At 51.7% G+C, this 22,350-nt stretch overlaps 1 protein-coding gene across 1 annotated transcript in view; it reads left to right on the top strand.

Moving 5' to 3' along the window:
* The window catches only part of CA7 (carbonic anhydrase 7), a 60,746-nt gene extending 40,233 nt beyond the window's left edge, over positions 1-20,513 (top strand). The window contains exons 2-7 of the mRNA XM_075326216.1: positions 8,635-8,832; positions 10,170-10,288; positions 10,432-10,527; positions 10,798-10,860; positions 14,870-15,025; positions 19,706-20,513. Of these exons, the coding sequence (XP_075182331.1) occupies positions 8,635-8,832; positions 10,170-10,288; positions 10,432-10,527; positions 10,798-10,860; positions 14,870-15,025; positions 19,706-19,834 (761 nt within the window). The 3' untranslated portion in view covers positions 19,835-20,513. The remainder of the gene's footprint in view (positions 1-8,634; positions 8,833-10,169; positions 10,289-10,431; positions 10,528-10,797; positions 10,861-14,869; positions 15,026-19,705) is intronic.
* Positions 20,514-22,350: the final 1,837 nt, after the last annotated feature.

Genomic DNA, 22,350 nt, shown 5'->3' with positions numbered 1-22,350 from the left:
TCCGCCATGTTTCTGCCTTCTCTTCAATGTTTCTGCCTCCTCCGCCATGTTTCTGCCTCCTCCGCCATGTTTCTGCCTCCTCCGCCATGTTTCTCCCTTCTCTTCGATGTTTCTGCCTCCTCCGCCATGTTTCTGCCTCCTCCGCCGTGCTTCTGCCTTCTCCGCCATGTTTCTGCCTTCTCTTTGATGTTTCTGCCTCCTCCGCCATGTTTCTGCCTCCGCCATGTTTCTGCCTTTTCTGCCATGTTTCTGCCTTTTCTGCCATGTTTCTGCCTTCTCTGCAATGTTTCTGCCTTTTCTGCCATGTTTCTGCCTTTTCTGCCATGTTTCTGCCTTTTCTGCCATGTTTCTGCCTTCTCTTCGATGTTTCTGCCTCCTCCGCCATGTTTCTGCCTCCTCCGCCGTGTTTCTGCCTCCTCTGCCATGTTTCTGCCTTCTCTTTGATGTTTCTGCCTCCTCTGCCATGTTTCTGCCTTCTCTTCGATGTTTCTGCCTCCTCCGCCATGTTTCTGCCTTCTCTGCCATGTTTCTGCCTTTTCTGCCATGTTTCTGCCTTCTCTGCCATGTTTCTGCCATGTTTCTGCCTTTTCTGCCATGTTTCTGCCTTTTCTGCCATGTTTCTGCCTTCTCTGCCATGTTTCTGCCATGTTACTGCCTCCTCCGCCATGCTTCTGCCTTCTCCGCCATGTTTCTGCCTCCTCCGCCATGTTTCTGCCTCCTCCGCTATGTTTCTGCCTTCTCTGCCATGTTTCTGCCTCCTCTGCCATGTTTCTGCCTTTTCTGCCATGTTTCTGCCTTTTCTGCCATGTTTCTGGCTTTTCTGCCATGTTTCTGCCTTTTCTGCCATGTTTCTGCTTTCTCTGCCATGTTTCTGCCTTTTCTGCCATGTTTCTGCCTCCTCTGCCATGTTTCTGCCTCCTCCGCCATGTTTCTGCCTTCTATTTGATGTTTCTGCCTCCTCCGCCATGCTTCTGCCTTCTCCGCCATGTTTCTGCCTCCTCCGCCATGTTTCTGCCTTCTCTTCGATGTTTCTGCCTTGTCCGCCATGTTTCTGCCTTCTCTTTGATGTTTCTGCCTTCTCCGCCATGTTTCTGCCTCCTCCGCCATGTTTCTGCCTTCCCTTCGATGTTTCTGCCTCCTCCGCCATGTTTCTGCCTTCTCTTCGATGTTTCTGCCTTCTCCGCCATGTTTCTGCCTCCTCCGCCATGTTTCTGCCTCCTCCGCCGTGCTTCTGCCTCCTCTGCCATGTTTCTGCCTTCTCTTCGATGTTTCTGCCTTCTCTGCCATGTTTCTGCCTTTTCTGCCATGTTTCTGCCTTCTCTGCCATGTTTCTGCCTTTTCTGCCATGTTTCTGCCTTTTCTGCATTGTTTCTGCCTTTTCTGCCATGTTTCTGCCTTCTCTGCCATGTTTCTGCCTTCTCTGCCATGTTTCTGCCATGTTTCTGCCTCCTCCGCCATGCTTCTGCCTTCTCCGCCATGTTTCTGCCTCCTCCGCCATGTTTCTGCCTCCTCCGCCATGTTTCTGCCTCCTCCGCCATGTTTCTGCCTTCTCTTCGATGTTTCTGCCTCCTCCGCCATGTTTCTGCCTTCTCTTCGATGTTTCTGCCTCCTCCGGCGTGCTTCTGCCTTCTCCGCCATGTTTCTGCCTTCTCTTTGATGTTTCTGCCTCCTCCGCCATGTTTCTGCCTTCTCTGCCATGTTTCTGCTTTTTCTGCCATGTTTCTGCCTTCTCTGCCATGTTTCTGCCTTTTCTGCCATGTTTCTGCCTTTTCTGCCATGTTTTTGCCTTCTCTGCCATGTTTCTGCCTTCTCTGCCATGTTTCTGCCATGCTTCTGCCTCCTCCGCCATGCTTCTGCCTCCTCCGCCATGTTTCTGCCTTCTCTTCGATGTTTCTGCCTCCTCCGCCATGTTTCTGCCTCCTCCGCCATGTTTCTGCCTCCACCGCCATGTTTCTGCCTTCTCTTCGATATCTCTGCCTCCTCCGCCATGTTTCTGCCTTTTCCGCCATGTTTCTGCCTTCTCTTCGATGTTTCTGCCTTCTCTTCGATGTTTCTGCCTTCTATTCGATGTTTCTGCCTTCTCTTCGATGTTTCTGCCTCCTCCGCCATGTTTCTGCCTTCTCCGCCATGTTTCTGCCTCCTCCACCATGTTTCTGCCTCCTCCGCCATGTTTCTGCCTCCTCCTCTGCCATGTTTCTGCCTCCTCCTCTGCCATGTTTCTGCCTCCTCCTCTGCCATGTTTCTGCCTTCTCTTCGATGTGTCTGCCTCCTCCGCCATGTTTCTGCCTCCTCCTCTGCCATGTTTCTGCCTTCTCTTCGATGTTTCTGCCTCCTCCGCCATGTTTCTGTCTCCTCCGCCATGTTTCTGCCTCCTCCGCCATGTTTCTGCCTCCTCCTCTGCCATGTTTCTGCCTTCTCTTCGATGTTTCTGCCTCCTCCGCCATGTTTCTGCCTCCTCCGCCATGTTTCTGCCTCCTCCGCCATGTTTCTGCCTCCTGCGCCATGTTTCTGCCTTCTCCGCCATGTTTCTGCCTCCTCCGCCATGTTTCTGCCTCCTCCGCCATGTTTCTGCCTCCTCCTCTGCCATGTTTCTGCCTTCTCTTCGATGTGTCTGCCTCCTCCGCCATGTTTCTGCCTCCTCCGCCATGTTTCTTCCTTCTCTGCCATGTTTCTGCCTCCTCCGCCATGTTTCATCCTCACCCGTTTACACTTGCACAGTTTGATCTTGTTGGTTTACTTACAGGCAGAACAGGTTCATTTCTTTGGCGTCTTTGCTTTTCCTCCTCTGATTTGTATTTCCACAACAGACAAATGAACCTTTACAACCTTTACCTGCAGAATCGTAAAAAGTGAAGACAATAAAAAGTGAAAGGTCAATAAAAGTGTAAACTAAAAAGACAGAAGCGTGGGCTGGAAGGATAGAACAAGACACAGATCAGTTCTGGCCGGATGGGGATATAATCACAGCTCTCTGGACGAGAAAATGTCCCTATGTCACATAAAATAGCTCTAGAGCATCTTCTCTCAGCACTCGACATTCTCCTGTTCCTCTGTTATTCTTCCTGGAAATTAATCAATAAACTGAAAATTGTGTCTTACCAATTAGGTATGAGAATATTGGACTGTGTAGAGATACGCCCATTTGACAAGGGGAATAGTAACACCTACTTGCCAGTTTATCCTTGAATTTCCAAGAGGTGTAACAGAGGAATGGCACCAAGGAGCATGCTAAGAAACTGATACATCACTGGGAAAGCAACTATTGAATCAAACAGATCAGGAGAAAGGACAGGTAATCTAGAAGAGTCTGTGCCGTCCTGGAAAGAAGCCATGACAGCCATGGCCAGGTGTCCTCCTCAAGACAGCTGTAACCTATTGCTCTCTGTTATCAGCAAACACAGGCTGTTAAAGGTGAACACTAGTTATGTTGAATCCATTGTGGAGAACTGAATGGGGTTTATTCCTTTCCATTAAAAGGGACAGATTTTACGGCAGGTGAATCTAATCTATTGCTCCCTGTTATCAGCCATTACAGGCTGGAGAGAGTCTATTGGACAGCTTTTACAGGTTATTGCTCCCTGTTATCAGCCATTATAGGCTGGAGAGAGTCTGTTTGGCAGCTTACTACAAGTTATTGCTCCCTGTTATCAGACCATTATAGGCTGGAGAGCATCTGATTGTTGGACAGTTTACTACTTACTCAGCTTCAGACGCTCCCTAAAAACGCATCTTTTTAGGGTGGCCTATCACACTCCCTAGCCAAACTAATTTCACCTAATCCCTCTACAACTTCTCAGAACATAACCCCACGTCAAACTCCATGGCACCCAAATGCATCTCAAGGCTCTGGCCAACTGGTCCAGGAAGCCATCATCTATCCCCCATGAGCTGGCTGGATTGTCATTGTAAATAAGCACTTGTACCTCCCCCCTCCCCCCACCTCATTGTAGATTGTAAGCTCTCACGAGCAGGGTTGCCATTTTTCCTTTTAAATATTGTATCCTCTATAATTGTTACTTGTTTGTATATGTTTATGTATATGATATGTATATGTTCCTCCTGAATTGTAAAGCGCTGCGGAATATGTTGGCGCTATAGAAAGATTATTATTATTATTATTACAGGTTATTGCTCCCTGTTATCAGCCATTACAGGCCGGAGCGGAGAGAGTCTACTGGACAGCTCACAAGTTATTGCTCCATGTTATCAGCCATTATAGGCTGGAGAGAGTCTGATTGTTGGACAGCTTTGTACAAGTTATTGCTCCCTGTTATCAGCTATTACCGGCTGGCGATAGTTTAACTATTGGACAGCTTAGTACAAGCTATTTCTCCCTGTTATCAGCCATTACAGGCTCAGGTGGAAGTGATTCATGTTCTTTCAGAAAATAAGCAATGCTAAGTGCAGATTCTTCCCTGCCGCCCCTGATTACGGCTTTATATTGCATATCCACACTCTCTCGAGTCTCCGCTCGTTGCTGGAGGTTCCCGGGATAGTGTTGCGTGCCATTGATCACGGTGACAGATACCATTTTGCGCTTTTCCTCGGGGCACAAGTGATTGGAAATCTCATTAGCTGCACAATATGAAAAGCTGGGATCATTGCAGCCGTCATTTTCTAACTGACTCTATTAGAGGATTTTATTGTTCGCAGCACAGAGCCGAGCGCCTGGAGTCTGCGCCGAGGGCTGCACTACACGAAGCAGCGTCCTGCTCCGAGGCTGCGTATTCAGTGCAGGTGCCGGCCCCATAGGATCCTACAGTCCTGCACCGAGGCTACATATTCAGTGCAGGTGCCGGCCCCACAGGATCCTACAGTCCTGCACCGAGGCTACGTATTCAGTGCAGGTGCCGGCCCCATAGGATCCTACAGTCCTGCACCGAGGCTATGTATTCAGTGCAGGTGCCGGCCCCACAGGATCCTACAGTCCTGCACCGAGGCTATGTATTCAGTGCAGGTGCCGGCCCCATAGGATCCTACAGTCCTGCTCCGAGGCTGCGTATTCAGTGCAGGTGCCGGCCCCATAGGATCCTACAGTCCTGCACCGAGGCTATGTATTCAGTGCAGGTGCCGGCCCCACAGGATCCTACAGTCCTGCACCGAGGCTATGTATTCAGTGCAGGTGCCGGCCCCACAGGATCCTACAGTCCTGCACCGAGGCTATGTATTCAGTGCAGGTGCCGGCCCCACAGGATCCTACAGTCCTGCACCGAGGCTATGTATTCAGTGCAGGTGCCGGCCCCATAGGATCCTACAGTCCTGCACCGAGGCTATGTATTCAGTGCAGGTGCCGGCCCCATAGGATCCTACAGTCCTGCACCGAGGCTACGTATTCAGTGCAGGTGCCGGCCCCATAGGATCCTACAGTCCTGCACCGAGGCTACGTATTCAGTGCAGGTGCCGGCCCCATAGGATCCTACAGTCCTGCACCGAGGCTATGTATTCAGTGCAGGTGCCGGCCCCATAGGATCCTACAGTCCTGCACCGAGGCTGCGTATTCAGTGCAGGTGCCGGCCCCATAGGATCCTACAGTCCTGCTCCGAGGCTGCGTATTCAGTGCAGGTGCCGGCCCCATAGGATCCTACAGTCCTGCACCGAGGCTATGTATTCAGTGCAGGTGCCGGCCCCATAGGATCCTACAGTCCTGCACCGAGGCTACGTATTCAGTGCAGGTGCCGGCCCCATAGGATCCTACAGTCCTGCTCCGAGGCTGCGTATTCAGTGCAGGTGCCGGCCCCATAGGATCCTACAGTCCTGCACCGAGGCTATGTATTCAGTGCAGGTGCCGGCCCCATAGGATCCTACAGTCCTGCACCGAGGCTGCGTATTCAGTGCAGGTGCCGGCCCCATAGGATCCTACAGTCCTGCACCGAGGCTATGTATTCAGTGCAGGTGCCGGCCCCATAGGATCCTACAGTCCTGCACCGAGGCTATGTATTCAGTGCAGGTGCCGGCCCCACAGGATCCTACAGTCCTGCACCGAGGCTACGTATTCAGTGCAGGTGCCGGCCCCATAGGATCCTACAGTCCTGCACCGAGGCTACGTATTCAGTGCAGGTGCCGGCCCCATAGGATCCTACAGTCCTGCTCCGAGGCTGCGTATTCAGTGCAGGTGCCGGCCCCATAGGATCCTACAGTCCTGCACCGAGGCTATGTATTCAGTGCAGGTGCCGGCCCCATAGGATCCTACAGTCCTGCACCGAGGCTGCGTATTCAGTGCAGGTGCCGGCCCCATAGGATCCTACAGTCCTGCACCGAGGCTATGTATTCAGTGCAGGTGCCGGCCCCATAGGATCCTACAGTCCTGCACCGAGGCTATGTATTCAGTGCAGGTGCCGGCCCCATAGGATCCTACAGTCCTGCACCGAGGCTGCGTATTCAGTGCAGGTGCCGGCCCCATAGGATCCTACAGTCCTGCACCGAGGCTATGTATTCAGTGCAGGTGCCGGCCCCATAGGATCCTACAGTCCTGCACCGAGGCTATGTATTCAGTGCAGGTGCCGGCCCCATAGGATCCTACAGTCCTGCACCGAGGCTATGTATTCAGTGCAGGTGCCGGCCCCATAGGATCCTACAGTCCTGCACCGAGGCTATGTATTCAGTGCAGGTGCCGGCCCCATAGGATCCTACAGTCCTGCTCCGAGGCTGCGTATTCAGTGCAGGTGCCGGCCCCATAGGATCCTACAGTCCTGCACCGAGGCTATGTATTCAGTGCAGGTGCCGGCCCCATAGGATCCTACAGTCCTGCACCGAGGCTGCGTATTCAGTGCAGGTGCCGGCCCCATAGGATCCTACAGTCCTGCACCGAGGCTACGTATTCAGTGCAGGTGCCGGCCCCATAGGATCCTACAGTCCTGCACCGAGGCTGCGTATTCAGTGCAGGTGCCGGCCCCATAGGATCCTACAGTCCTGCACCGAGGCTGCGTATTCAGTGCAGGTGCCGGCCCCATAGGATCCTACAGTCCTGCTCCGAGGCTGCGTATTCAGTGCAGGTGCCGGCCCCACAGGATCCTACAGTCCTGCACCGAGGCTGCGTATTCAGTGCAGGTGCCGGCCCCATAGGATCCTACAGTCCTGCACCGAGGCTGCGTATTCAGTGCAGGTGCCGGCCCCATAGGATCCTACAGTCCTGCACCGAGGCTGCGTATTCAGTGCAGGTGCCGGCCCCACAGGATCCTACAGTCCTGCACCGAGGCTGCGTATTCAGTGCAGGTGCCGGCCCCATAGGATAATACAGTCCTGCACCGAGGCTGCGTATTCAGTGCAGTTGCCGGCCCCATAGGATCCTACAGTCCTGCACCGAGGCTGCGTATTCAGTGCAGGTGCCGGCCCCATAGGATCCTACAGTCCTGCACCGAGGCTGCGTATTCAGTGCAGGTGCCGGCCCCATAGGATAATACAGTCCTGCACCGAGGCTGCGTATTCAGTGCAGTTGCCGGCCCCATAGGATAATACAGTCCTGCACCGAGGCTGCGTATTCAGTGCAGGTGCCGGCCCCACAGGATCCTACAGTCCTGCACCGAGGCTGCGTATTCAGTGCAGGTGCCGGCCCCATAAGATCCTACAGTCCTGCACCGAGGCTGCGTATTCAGTGCAGGTGCCGGCCCCACAGGATCCTACAGTCCTGCACCGAGGCTGCGTATTCAGTGCAGGTGCCGGCCCCATAGGATCCTACAGTCCTGCACCGAGGCTGCGTATTCAGTGCAGGTGCCGGCCCCACAGGATCCTACAGTCCTGCACCGAGGCTGCGTATTCAGTGCAGGTGCCGGCCCCATAGGATCCTACAGTCCTGCACCGAGGCTACGTATTCAGTGCAGGTGCCGGCCCCATAGGATCCTACAGTCCTGCACCGAGGCTGCGTATTCAGTGCAGGTGCCGGCCCCATAGGATCCTATAGTCCTGCACTGAAGACGGCAGCGAGGAGCGAACAGACGGATATTGTCTCGTCTTGGAACACAAACAAATGTTTCTTCATTTCTATAAAACCCCTTTGCTTTTCATATATTTGAGCCGTCCATCCGTTGTGCTCAGTTTTCTCCATGTAAATTTCATTAATGGTGAGAAGGGGACATAGCTACCCACAAATGTGACAGGGGTCCTCTATCCTGTACACCTCGCTGCATCGATCATCCATATCTGCACTGTGCGAGGGAAGGGCTGCGTGTTCTGTGACACAAACATGTCATGTGCAGCTCCCATCATATCACAGCCCCGTGCAAACCTGACCTGCTGCCCCGGGGATTCTCTGTACAGGTCTATGGAAATATAATCATTAGTGATGAGCGGGCACTGCCATGCTCGGTACTCGTAACTAGTGACTGAGCATGGTAGTGCCCGCTCATCACTAGTTACCAGTACTGAGCACCCGAGCATGGTAGTGCCCGCTCATCACTAGTTACAAGTACTGAGCACCCGAGCATGGTAGTGCCCGCTCATCACTAGTTACCAGTACTGAGCACCCGAGCATGGTAGAGCCCGCTCATCACTAGTTACCAGTACTGAGCACCCGAGCATGGTAGTGCCCGCTCATCACTAGTTACAAGTACTGAGCACCCGAGCATGGTAGTGCCCGCTCATAATTAGTTAGAGAAGCCTTTATCGCTGACCAGTCTGCTTATCTTGTTCCTCCTACAGGTCCCTCCGAGTGGCACCGATACTTCCCCATCGCTCAGGGCAATCGTCAGTCTCCTATTAATATAGTTGCCAATCAGGCCGTCTTCAATTCCAGCTTGAAACCTCTGGTTGTGTCCTACGATCAGTGCACGTCCATCAACATGTCCAACAACGGGCACTCGGTTATGGTGGAGTTTGACGACAATGATGATAAGACAGGTGAGATCCATGGGTGAAGGGTTATGCCTGATATCTGTGGTGTGCAGTCATTATAGAAACATATGATAGAAGATATACGCCGGTAAGGAGTAATCATTAGTGCTCGGAGGGAAATCATCTACAGGGCGGATTAGGGGGACATTAGGGCCTGGGAGCCTAGGTGGGACACACGGTGTCTGCCACAAAACTAGTCCCATTCAGTCTAAATTTTACTATATACTCAGTTATAGAAAAGACACTATATATCACGGGCTATGTGCAGTTTCTCCAGCGCCCGCACCACGCGATTCAGCTCACCACTTATAGCGCTGTCACCGGACTGATCACCGCTCTATATTACTGATGAAGGCCCTTGTCTGATGAAGGCCCCTGTCTGTCTGATGAAGGCCCCTGTCTGTCTGATGAAGGCCCCTGTCTGTCTGATGAAGGCCCCTGTCTGTCTGATGAAGGCCCCTGTCTGTCTGATGAAGGCCCGTGTCTGACGAAGGCCCGTGTCTGATGAAGGGCCATATCTTAAGGTTGAAACGTTGCTGACTTGTTACTTGGATTGCCTATATTCTGAACTGTCCGGCCTTTCTTCAGGCGATGGCTTCTGCTTCCTTGTGAGATCCTGCACGGCTATCACAGATTACATTCACTGTGGAGCTGGGCGGTCAAATATTTGCTGTGCGGGTGGATTCGGAGAAATAAACTGATTAGGAAGGTGCCAGATGACGTGTGAATAAGACGGTGTAGATTAGGTCTGGATTAGGTCTGAATTAGGATAATAAGCACAGCAGAGAGGGGTGACAGGTGAGAAGGGTTGTCAGGGGGTGTCAGGTGAGAAGGGTTGTAAGGGGGTGTCAGGTGAGAAGGGTTGTCAGGTGAGAAGGGTTGTCAGGTGAGAAGGGTTGACAGGTGAGAGGGGGTGTCAGGTGAGAAGGGTTGTCAGGTGAGAAGGGTTGACAGGTGAGAGGGGTGTCCGGGGAGAGGGGTGTCAGGGGAGCGCAACAACGGGGAACCACAATAATAGACATCATGACACGACGCAGGGGAGCAACTGAAAACGATTACTTGTCCTACAGGGTCCTGTGCTCGCCTCTGCATCATTTACAAAGGGGAGGTTACCTCTGGGGGTTGTAGTCCGCTCTGACTTCACGGATTGTCCACAGTGGCCTTTACGGCAGAGCCACCTGCACTATTCGGAGCCACGATGCCGGCTCCAGCTCTGCACCCCTCCCAATCCTGAGCTGCGGTGCCCTTCACAGGGACCTTATGGCACCTGTATATAGACAATCTACGGTCTCTATAGCAAAGCTGGTATTAGACTGACAAGGTCTGCTGTGTGGCTCTTGCAGTGATCACCGGAGGACCCCTTAATGATTCCTATCGTCTCAAGCAGTTCCACTTCCACTGGGGAACCCAGCACAACGAAGGCTCTGAGCACACGGTGGACGGGAGGTCTTACCCCTGTGAGGTACGGATCCGCCTTATAGCAGCAGCTCTACTTTATAGCTATAGGCTCCGTCACTGCATTTACTGGGCCAGAACAACCCTTTATAACCCCACGCGTTTCGCACTTGAACTTTTATTTATGCCTTTTTCCCGTTGTTCCCGCAGCTCCACCTGGTTCATTGGAATGCAAACTCCTTCCCCAGCTTTGGCGATGCGGCCGCGGCCTCGGACGGGCTGGTGGTGATCGGCGTCTTCTTGGAAGTCAGTAATAAATGCTTCTTATACAGGAATTTTGCACTTGCAGAAAACAAACAATTAAAAAAGTCTTAAAATGAAAATGTCCTTCAAGGAGGAATCTCTCCATATAAAGCGCAGATTATATAAGTGTCGGCTCAAGGTCAGAGAGGCGGTAAAATACAAGCCTGAACCTGCGGCTCATGAAATGTTGGGGGACTACAGCTCCCAGCACACCTGGATTTCTGATTAGTTACTTTGTGTCTCGTACATGGATATATTTATTTCTCTTTTCAGATTGGGGAGAAGCATCCAGGCCTGGACCGGCTCACGGACGCCTTGTACATGGTCAGGTTTCGGGTGAGTGTAGGGATAGGTGGCCGCCCCTGTCGTGTGGTGTCGGTGCTGCAGGTGCGGGGGGCACACCCTGTATTGTAGGTTTTCTGTATATGGAGAAATCTCCGTACGTCTCTATTCCATGCGGTGTGGGGTCAGGTTACCTCCTGGGTTGTTGGGTTCCCCGCACATCGCCCTATTTATAGCCTCTTTGTTACAGGCGCTTTGTGCTCGTTCTCCCTTTTTGTGTCTGGCCGTGAATTGCCTGTTTTTCGTGTAGAATAGTGTATTATTCGGCCTGTCCCCCCTCCGCCGGTGTCACATCATCCCTCACAATCAGTGCCGTGCACAAGTCACAGGGCGCGTCCTGTTCTCAGGATTGTACGGACATAGATGTAACCTCGGCCGCACATCACCGCAATCATCAGTCCCAGTGTTTGCTGATGGGAATTTCATATGGGGCCGGAGTGATGGAGGTGGTGAGACGCGAGGTGGGGGAAAGCGAGGTGGTGAGAAGAGAGGTGGTGAGAAGAGAGGTGGTGAGACGCGAGGTGGGGGAAAGCGAGGTGGTGAGAAGAGAGGTGGTGAGAAGAGAGGTGGTGAGGCGCGAGGTGGTGAGAAGAGAGGTGGTGAGAAGAAAGGTGGTGAGACGCGAGGTGGGGGAAAGCGAGGTGGTGAGAAGAGAGGGTGAGACGCGAGGTGGTGAGGCGCGAGGTGGGGGAAAGCGAGGTGGTGAGAAGAGAGGTGGTGAGACGCGAGGTGGGGGAAAGCGAGGTGGTGAGAAGAGAGGTGGTGAGACGCGAGGTGGGGGAAAGCAAGGTGGTGAGAAGAGAGGTGGTGAGAAGAGAGGTGGGGGAAAGCAAGGTGGTGAGAAGAGAGGTGGGGGAAAGCAAGGTGGTGAGAAGAGAGGTGGGGGAAAGCGAGGTGGTGAGAAGAGAGGTGGGGGAAAGCGAGGTGGTGAGAAGAGAGGTGGGGGAAAGCGAGGTGGTGAGGCGCGAGGTGGTGAGGCGCGAGGTGGGGGAAAGCAAAGTGGTGAGAAGCGAGGTGGTGAGAAGAGAGGTGGGGGAAAGCAAGGTGGTGAGGCGCGAGGTGGGGGAAAGCAAGGTGGTGAGACGCGAGGTGGTGAGGCACTAGGGGGTGAGACAAGAGGTGAGGCGCAAGGTGGTTGGACATGAGGTGGGGAGAAGCAAGGTGGTGAGGCGCGAGGGGGTGAGAAGAGAGGTGTGAGGTGGGGAGATGAGAGGTGGGCAGGCGCAATGTGGGCAGACTCGAGGTGGTGAAACGCAAGGTGGTGCCGCTTCTACCCACTATACGAGACACCACATTTAGGGCTTATTGTTTAACAGAAAAAATACATTATATATACTAAAACAGCGCCATTCACAGTACCCCCACAATAAGAGCACCATCCAGTGCCCCCACAATAAGAGCGCCATTCACAGTGCCCCCACAATAAGAGCGCCATCCAGTGCCCCCACAATAAGAGCGCCATCCAGTGCCCCACGACAAGAGCGCTATCCACAGTGCCCCCACAACAAGAGCACCATCCACACTGCTGCAACAGCATAAGCGCCATCCACCGTAGCCCCACAACAAGAGCGCCATCCACTGTGCCCCTACAAAAAGAGCGCCAAAGTGCCCCCACAATAAGAGTTCCACTCACAGTGCCTCCACATCAAGAGCAACATCCCCTGTTCCTCCACAAGAGCGTCACACACATTGCCTCCACAACAAGAGCGCTATCCTCAGCGTCCCATAAGAACAGCAGCATTCACAGTGCCCCCAATATTAGGCTGCTTTCACACCTCCGGTTTCTGCAATGCGGCACAATCCGGCACTTTGCAGGAAAATCGCAACCGTTTTTTTTTTGCTGCCGGTTGCGTTTTTCCTGCATAGACTTTATTAGTGCCGCATTGTGCCGCAAAGCCTTGCGTGCCCTCCGGTTTTTGCCGCATGCGGCAGATTCAGCCGATGCGGCGGCCGGATGTAACGTTGCCTGGCACGTTTTTTCGTGCGGCAAAAAAACCCGCATCTCGCCGCATCCGACCGATGCGGCACATTTTTCAATTCATGCCTATGGCGGCCGGATGCGGCAAAAACCGCATCCGGCCGCCGCATGCGGTTTTTGCCACTGCACATGCTCAGCAGCATGCCGCAAGCGGCCGCACAGCTCAAGCCGGATGTGTGAAAGCAGCCTTAGGCTACTTTCACACATCCGGTTTGAGCAGTGCGGCTCAATCTGGCTGTGCAAGCTATGGAACGGATGCGGCGAAAACACCGAATCCTTTGCATAAGTTTTTACATGCGGCCTGTCCGTTTTTTTCTGGTTGCGGCATGCTACTGAGCACGCGCAGTGGAAGAAACCGCATGCGGCGGCCGGATGCGTTTTTTCCGCATCGCGCCGCATCCGGCGTCCATAGGCATGCATTGAAAAATGCGCCGCAGCGGCCAGATGCGGCACAATGCGCTTTTTTTGCCGGAGCAAAAAACGTTGCAGGCAACGTTTCATCCGGCCTTGGCATCGGCTAAATCTGCCGCATGCGGCAAAAACCGGACCGACCGCAAGCCCATGCGGCACAATACGGCACTAATGTAAGTCTATGCAAAAAAAAACGCAACCGGCGGCAAAAAAAAGGGTTGCAGTTTTTCTGCAGAACGCCGTATTGTGCCGCAGAGCAAATACCGGATGTGTGAAAGTAGCTAAGGCTACTTTCACACATCAGTTTTTTTCCATCAGGTACAATCCGGAAAAAAACGGGTAAAACGGATCCGGTACCGCATCCGTTTTATCCCCATAGATTTGCAATGTTACCGGATTGTACCTGATGGCTTTGCGTTGCATCCGTTTTTTTCCGGATGCGGCAAAATTAATCAAAGCGGCGGCCGGAGGCAACGTGTCTTGCAACGTTTTTTTGTCGGGCAAAAAAAACGCATCGCGCCACATCCGGCCGTTGCGGCGCATTTTTCAATGCATGCCTATGGACGCCGGATGCGGCGCGATGCGGAAAAAACGCATCCGGCCGCCGCATGCGGTATTTTCCACTGCGCATGCTCAGTAGCATGCCGCAACCGGAAAAAAACGGACGGGCCGCATGTAAAAACGTATGCAAAGGATGCGGTGTTTTCGCCGCATTTGTTGCATAGCTTGCACAGCCGGATTGAGCCGCACAGCTCAAACCGGATGTGTGAAAGTAGCCTTAGTGTTCCATGATCCCACATGGACACTCACGACAAGCATAGCTGCAGACATAGCATCTATGGGAGCGCTGCCTGATTATGCAGACCGCGCAGCAACCACAGATTAATTGGAACATAATGGAATCCTCTGGTATTACTGAGGGGGCGGACGCCATGCTGCGGGGGAGGATGTAATACTGGGGCGGACACCATACTGCGGGGGGGACGCCATACTGCGGGGGGGGGAGGATGTGATACTGGGGGGTGGGGACGCCATACTGCGGGGGGGACGCCATACTGCGGGGGGGGGGGGGAGGGGATGTGATTCTGGGGGGTAGGGACGCCATACTGCGGGGGGGGGATGTGATACTGGGGGGTGGGGACGCCATACTGCGGGGGGGGATGTGATACTGGGGCGGACACCATACTGCGGGGGGGACGCCATACTGCGGGGGGGGGATGTGATACTGGGGGGTGGGGACGCCATACTGCGGGGGGGACGCCATACTGCGGGGGGGGGAGGGGATGTGATACTGGGGGGTGGGGACGCCACACTGCGGGGGGGAGACAATACTGCGGGGGGGGATGTGATACTGGGGGGTGGGGACGCCATACTGCGGGGGGGGATGTGATACTGGGGTGGACACCATACTGCGGGGGGGACGCCATACTGCGGGGGATGTGATACTGGGGGGTGGGGACGCCATACTGCGGGGGGGGGATGTGATACTGGGGGGTGGGGACGCCATACTGCGGGGGGGGACGTCATACTGGGGGGTATGTGATACTGGGGGTGATATCTTCTGATGTTTGTCTTCCAGTCAGATATTCACTGCTCACATTTCACTCTCATTAGGGAACCAAAGCGCAATTTAACAGCTTCAATCCCAAATGTCTGCTGCCGCCCAGTCTGGAGTACTGGACGTACCCCGGCTCCCTCACCACGCCGCCCCTGAACGAGAGCGTCACCTGGATCGTCCTGAAAGAGCCCATAAAGGTCTCCGAAAAACAGGTAAATCCACTACATGCTGGAGGCGACAACATGTGACCACACAGGAACCCCGCGAGCAGGTCCCAGCTGTGGAAGTATTCTGCTGCAGCGCCCCCGCAGGGGACATGGAGCATTACATAGAATGGAGGTGTGAGCAGCACAGGACAGGAGGGTCCTCCAGAGAAAGACAATCAGCCATTCTCCGCCCTGGCCCAGATATGATAATCCTCCGCCTCTGATCCCTGTAATGAATGCAGGATGGGGCCACACTATGGAGGGAAGGCTCCAGCACACACGGGTCACACAGCGTAACACGGCCTCGAGCACACACCAACAGCCACGGAGGCTACGGGATTACAAAACTGTTACCAGCAGCAAAGCATCATGGGCAAGGATCTCTAGACTATAGTCCCAATAAACATTGGGTCATTAGTCCAAACGTTATATCTCCAGACAGAACCGAACACAGCAATGCACAACCGGGCCCTACTGTATTCCTGACACTACCAGACTCCTGTCCTCCTCTCCTCCAGACTCCTCTGTCCTCCTCTCCTCCAGACTCCTCTGTCCTCCTCTCCTCCAGACTCCTCTGTCCTCCTCTCCTCCAGACTCCTGTCCTCCTCTCCTCCAGACTCCTCTGTCCTCCTCTCCTCCAGACTCCTCTGTCCTCCTCTCCTCCAGACTCCTCTGTCCTCCTCTCCTCCAGACTCCTCTGTCCTCCTCTCCTCCAGACTCCTCTGTCCTCCTCTCCTCCAGACTCCTCTGTCCTCCTCTCCTCCAGACTCCTCTGTCCTCCTCTCCTCCAGACTCCTCTGTCCTCCTCTCCACCAGACTCCTCTGTCCTCCTCTCCACCAGACTCCTCTGTCCTCCTCTCCTCCAGACTCCTCTGTCCTCCTCTCCTCCAGACTCCTCTGTCCTCCTCTCCTCCAGACTCCTCTGTCCTCCTCTCCTCCAGACTCCTCTGTCCTCCTCTCCTCCAGACTCCTCTGTCCTCTCCTCCAGACTCCTCTGTCCTCCTCTCCTCCAGACTCCTCTGTCCTCCTCTCCTCCAGACTCCTCTGTCCTCCTCTCTTCCATACTCCTCTGTCCTCCTCTCCTCCAGACTCCTCTGTCCTCCTCTCCTCCAGACTCCTCTGTCCTCCTCTCCTCCAGACTCCTCTGTCCTCCTCCACCAGACTCCTCTGTCCTCCTCCACCAGACTCCTCTATACCAGACTCCTCTGTCCTCCTCTCCACCAGACTCCTCTGTCCTCCTCTCCACCAGACTCCTCTGTCCTCCTCTCCTCCAGACTCCTCTGTCCTCCTCCACCAGACTCCTCTGTCCTCCTCCACCAGACTCCTCTATACCAGACTCCTCTGTCCTCCTCTCCACCAGACTCCTCTGTCCTCCTCTCCACCAGACTCCTCTGTCCTCCTCTCCTCCAGACTTCTCTGTCCTCCTCTCCTCCAAACTCCTCTGTCCTCCTCTCCTCCAGACTCCTCTGTCCTCCACCACCTCCTCCAGACTCCTCTGTCCTCCTCCCCCAGACTCTTCTGTTTGTGGCTTCATACAGATTGGCCAACTTGAGCATTCAGATTCTTCGAATAGCGCCGTCACTTAAAGGGGTTTTCCAGTCAAGTAACTTGTCATAGGCTGGTTAGAACTAATAGAAGTGATAATCTCCCTCACTGACTCTCCCACAAGTCGCCTTCTGCTTACATGGCCCCTGTTGGTCTCTACTTCCTGGTCTTATCCTTCACACCCTTTTAATATGACCAGAAATGCGTTCCTCGGCCAATCACTGGCTGGGGCGGGTCACCATTGAGGTCATTGATTGGCTGAGCAGATATTTCCAGTGTGTTAAGGACCTGATCCAGTTGATACTGGCTCCCGTCTCCCTCCTCCCAGCTCCGGTCTGAGCATTAAGGCCACTTCACACATAACGAGATCGTAAACGAGATCGTTACTACGTCACAGTTTCTGTGATGCAAGAACGACTTCAATTGCGATCTCGTCACGTTTGACACGTACCAACGATTCACCCCCTGCTGCGAAATCGCTGATCGATGCCGAACAGCTTGGGCCATTTTTGGCTCGTTGGAGTCCTGCTGGGCTGCATGAATCTGTATGTTTGACACCCTATTAACGATTTCGTTGACGACCTAGATGAGATGCACGAAGGCGTGTTGTTGCGTCCCCGTTTCCGCGCCCCTCTCTGCACCGATTGGTTAGCTGCAGGTGCGGCTTCGATCCGAAAAACACACCAACAAAGCGACCGGGTACAATGGACGAAGGAATCAGGGTGGAGACGCAGGTTCTATCTCAAAGCAAAGCGCAAAAGAAGTGACAAAGGGTGACGCGATCCAAAATTTAACCGCTAGATACGCCCCCTGCATGCCCAATCAGAACGCAGTATTGGCCGCCAATGAAAGCGGAGGGGGGTATGGAAAAGGCGACGCAAATGCACGCCTACGTGACTCACTGCATTTTACTACGCCCCTAATGGGATTGGAATCGTTAACATAGTTGCTGTGTGACAGGGTCCCAGCGATTTGAAAGATCGTTATACGGGACGCATGCTCGTTCATAAACTCGTTATGTGTGACACCCAACATGCGATTTCAACAACGACTCATAAACGATCCAGAAAGTGTGACGTAGTAACGATCTCGTTCACGATCTCGTTATGTGTGACTGGACCTTTACACTTTGCTCTGATTGTTATTTGATTGCTGCATTAGCATTGATTGTGTATTTGCCTTGAGATTGTGAAGGTGTAAAGTGTCGAGGAGTAAACTATTATTAATGCTGCTGTGTAAACGGCCTGAGATTGCTGGGACCGGGCCATGTACATTAGGGGCAGGACTGGTGTAACTGGTGCCGGATCCACTTATTACTGGAACCGAGGTGCAGCCAATGTGACGCATGTTACAAGCAGGAGGCGACCAAAGGCCCATATCACCAGTGATAGGGAAAGTGACACTCCCTGCGCAGGGAGTAGCCACATTGTATCTCTGTGTTACAGTCACAATAGAGAACACAGGGAAGACAAAGGAAGACGAGGTTCAGCCAGTGGTGTGAACAGTGCACAGCCAAGCAGAGCATGCTGGGACTTGTAGTTCAGCCAGAGAGCCATAAGAGGACCATTTTGTTTTTGCTGTGGGTTTGTCCAGGCTGCAGGGATGTCAAAAAGTTGAATAAAAATAGTCCAAAAGCTTTATTCAGACAGGAATCTTTCGAGGTGTTCAAACTAAATTAATTATTCAAGCAGAAGCCGCTTCAGGAAACGCTTCTTTTTTTGTTTTTGTTTTTTTTTTTTAGAAATGTTCTCTTTTTCCTAATTTTTCAAGTAGAAGCCGCTTCAGGAAACTTTTTTTTTTGTCGTTTTTTTTTAGAGAATATTTTTTTGTGAATTTTTCAAGCAGAAGCTCCTCCAGGAAACGTTTTTGTTGAATTTAAACAGATTTTCTTTTTTTTTGTGAATTGTTCAAGCAGAAGCCGCTTCAGAAAGCTTTTTTTTTTTTTTTTCTCTTTTGTAGAATTTTTAGAGATTTTCTTTTTCAAGCGAAAAGCCGCTTTGGGAAACGCATCTTGTTTTGTAGAATTTTTGGAGATTTTCTTTTCTTTTGTGAATTTTTCAAGCAGAAGCCATCTCAAGAAATGCTTAATTTTTGTAGAATTTTTAGACATTTTCTTTTTCTGTATTTTTTGTTTTGTAGAATTTTATTTTTTTTTTTAATTTTCAAGCAGAATCAGCTTTTTCTTTTTTTGGACATTTTTTACAGATTTTTTTCTGAATTTTTCAAGTATATGCCATCTCAGTACACGCTCCTTTTTTGTGTAATTTTTAGAAGAGATTTTTTTTCTCGAATTTTTCAAACAGAAGCCACTTCAGGAAACAATTCTTTTTCTAGAATTTTTAGAGGATTTTCTTTTTTTTGGAATTTTTCAAACAGAAGCCACTTCAGGAAACAATTCTTTTTTCTAGAATTTTTAGAGGATTTTCTTTTTTTGGAATTTTTCAAGCAGAAGCCACTTCAGGTAACAATTCTTTTTCTAGAATTTTTAGAGATTTTCTCTCTTTTTTTTTTTAATTTTTCAAGCAGAAGCCACTTCAGGAAACAATTCTTTTTCTAGAATTTTTAGAGGATTTTCTTTTTTTTTGGAATTTTTCAAACAGAAGCCACTTCAGGAAACAATTCTTTTTCTAGAATTTTTAGAGGATTTTCTTTTTTTGGAATTTTTCAAGCAGAAGCCACTTCAGGTAACAATTCTTTTTCTAGAATTTTTAGAGATTTTCTCGCTTTTTTTTTTTTTAATTTTTCAAGCAGAAGCCACTTCAGGAAACAATTCTTTTTCTAGAATTTTTAGAGATTTTCTTTTTCGCCATTTTTCAAGCAGAAGCCACTTTAGGAAACGCTTGATTTTTGTAGATTCTTTTTTTTTTTAATGTTTTGCAGGAATTTTATTTTTTCCACTTAAAAAAATTATATACTCCACTTTTTTTTCCACCAGCCATTTTTCCAAATCTTTTCAAGACAAAAAAAAATCACTAAATGTCTCCTCATATGCACAGCAATATGAAACTTTTTTTCCCTCTAGAATTTTGTGCAGATGAGATAAAAAAAAACTAAAAAACTTGTGGATATAGTCCAAAGTATCGTTTTTTTGTAAGTTTAATGGAGAAATGTCAGTCTCTTACTGTCTCTGTGTATTTCTAGATGGAACGATTCAGGAAAACCCTCCTCTTTAATGGAGAAGAAGAAGAAGAGCGGATCCACATGGTGAATAACTTCCGTCCTCCGCAGCCTCTCAATGGAAGAAAAGTCCAAGCCTCTTTCAAGTGTTGATGTCAATGAGACTGGGGACTTTAGCAGGGACCACACTCACTGTCTGCCGGGCCCCCGGGGGCCAAACTTTGCCTTATCTTTTTATAGTGATCAGATTGCTGCCTTTCTAGATTTGCATTCTCGCTCTTCTCTTCTGATTTGACCCTAATATTTCCAATGAATGGAACGGCAATAATCTATTTTCCTATGTAGTCCTCATTACTGTTATACTCCAGAAAAGAATATACTTGCTCCTTAGTTACAGCCTGTATTATAGGCAGAATTCTGCTCCTTCAGAGCTGAAATCGCTCAGCATTAGCTGCTTGTTCAGTGTCTGGTGGTTTGCATTCTGGAAACAGTCATTTGCAGTCCACCTTATGGTCTTCGGAGCTCAGCTGTCTGGTCACAGGCTTACTGACTGTTTCCAAACACTGCAGCGCTGGCTGGCAGCTTCCACAGGAGCAGAAACCCCTGTAATATTTGGCTGGTATACTACACTAGTAATCTATGCAGTGAATACAATTAGCGGCGTCTGTCCTCGGACCGGCAGTCACTTTTCCCATAAGTTGTTGCATGTTCGGACGCTTCATGATTATTTATGTCAGAGTCTTTATGTAAATCTCCTGGTCTGTGAATATAGGTGATGGTATAGGTGTATGATCCTCCCATCCCCCGCAAATAAATTATGTTTTTTATTAAAGATTCATATTTCATATCAATTATATATAATTATGGTTATCATAAGCCGTCGCCAGATCACCGAGATCGTCATGTGATTCTCCTGACACCAGCGAGTGCAGCTCCGGCTGTGAAGATGCCGGGTATAAGACGAATATTGTGTGATTATGGCGGCCCGTACCCAGCAGCAACTACTGGTGCAGCCCAGAGGAGGACGGAGGAGTCAATGTGTTATATTACCATGCGCTGATCCCAGAAGGAGACCTGTCATCTGTACTGATCCTGAGATACCTCCTGTATTATACTCCAGAGCTGCACTCACTATTCTGCTGGTGCAGTCACTGTGTACATACATTACTGATCCTGAGTTACCTTCTATATTATACTCCAGAGCTGGTATTCATAGCCTATAAGCTAGTTGATGTTGTACAATGCAGCTGCAGATTATGAACGAGTTATGTGCAGACTTTGAGCCAACAGAGAAGTTGTGAATTTTCAACTTTAAAGCTGCAGCATTTTGAATGCAGCTCTGGATGATAATACTGGCTTAAATTCCAAAGGCGACACATTTCTCTATCCCTCACAAACCAATGCCTCACTGTAAGTGCCATGTACAGGCCCCTGGGGGGGAGGGGGCTCAGTGCACAGTGGTCATATAAGCATTGGCCCCATGTTCTGCTGGTCTGTATGGAGCGGCCCGTGCTGGCGGATCAGTCCTGATCGTGGCGTCCTGCGGTGGGATTGTGTGGCAGGCGCAGTGTATACATATATACAGCTGTAATTCCTCATCTGCTCGTATATTATATTCAATGTGACATTTAATGCGGCTATAAATGTTATTTCTGGAGAGTAAACACAGAAAGAGGCGATTTATGGTCCGGACGCCATAAATCATTGATTATTCACACAGGTTCCCACAACAGAGAAAATCCCCATCCAGAGCCGCACAGACCCGCACGCGGGGCCGGGGGTTCAGAACGGCACACGGGGCCGAAGGTCAGAACGGCACACGGGGCCGGGGGTTCAGAACGGCACACGGGGCCGAAGGTCAGAACGGCACACGGGGCCGGGGGTTCAGAACGGCACACGGGGCCGGGGGTTCAGAACGGCACACGGGGCCGGGGGTTCAGAACGGCACACGGGGCCGGGGGTTCAGAACGGCACACGGGGCCGGGGGTTCAGAACGGCACACGGGGCTGGGGGTTCAGAACGGCACACGGGGCCAGGGGTTCAGAACGGCACACGGGGCCGAAGGTCAGAATGGCACACGGGGCCGGGGGTTCAGAACGGCACACGGGGCCGGGGGTTCAGAACGGCACACGGGGCCGGGGGTTCAGAATGGCACGCGGGGCCGGGGGTTCAGAACGGCACGCGGGGCCGGAGGCCAGAACGGCACGCGGGGCCGGAGGCCAGAACGGCACGCGGGGCCGGAGGCCAGAACGGCACGCGGGGCCAGAGGTCAGAACGGCACGCGGGGACGGAGGTCAGAACGGCACGCGGGGACGGAGGTCAGAACGGCACGCGGGGCCGGAGGCCAGAACTACACACATTTCCGGGGGTCAGAACAGCACACAGGGCCGGAGGTCAGAACTGCACATGGGGCCCAAGGTCAGAACCGCACACTGAGCCGGAGGTCAGAACCACACACATTTCCAGGGGTCAGAACAGCACACGGGGTTAGAGGTCAGAGTAATATCTACCAATAGGGGCCCAGGATAACACTTGTGTACCCTATGTGTATGATTAGATACACTGCTCAGCAGACAGTATCACACAGGAGAAGATTAGATACACAGCTCAACAGACAGTATCACACAGGAGAAGATTAGATACACAGCTCAGCAGACAGTATCACACAG

Source organism: Anomaloglossus baeobatrachus, chromosome 10, assembly GCF_048569485.1.
Source record: "Anomaloglossus baeobatrachus isolate aAnoBae1 chromosome 10, aAnoBae1.hap1, whole genome shotgun sequence".
NCBI classification, from domain to species: domain Eukaryota; kingdom Metazoa; phylum Chordata; class Amphibia; order Anura; family Aromobatidae; genus Anomaloglossus; species Anomaloglossus baeobatrachus.
This window is presented reverse-complemented; position numbering and strand designations above follow the sequence as displayed.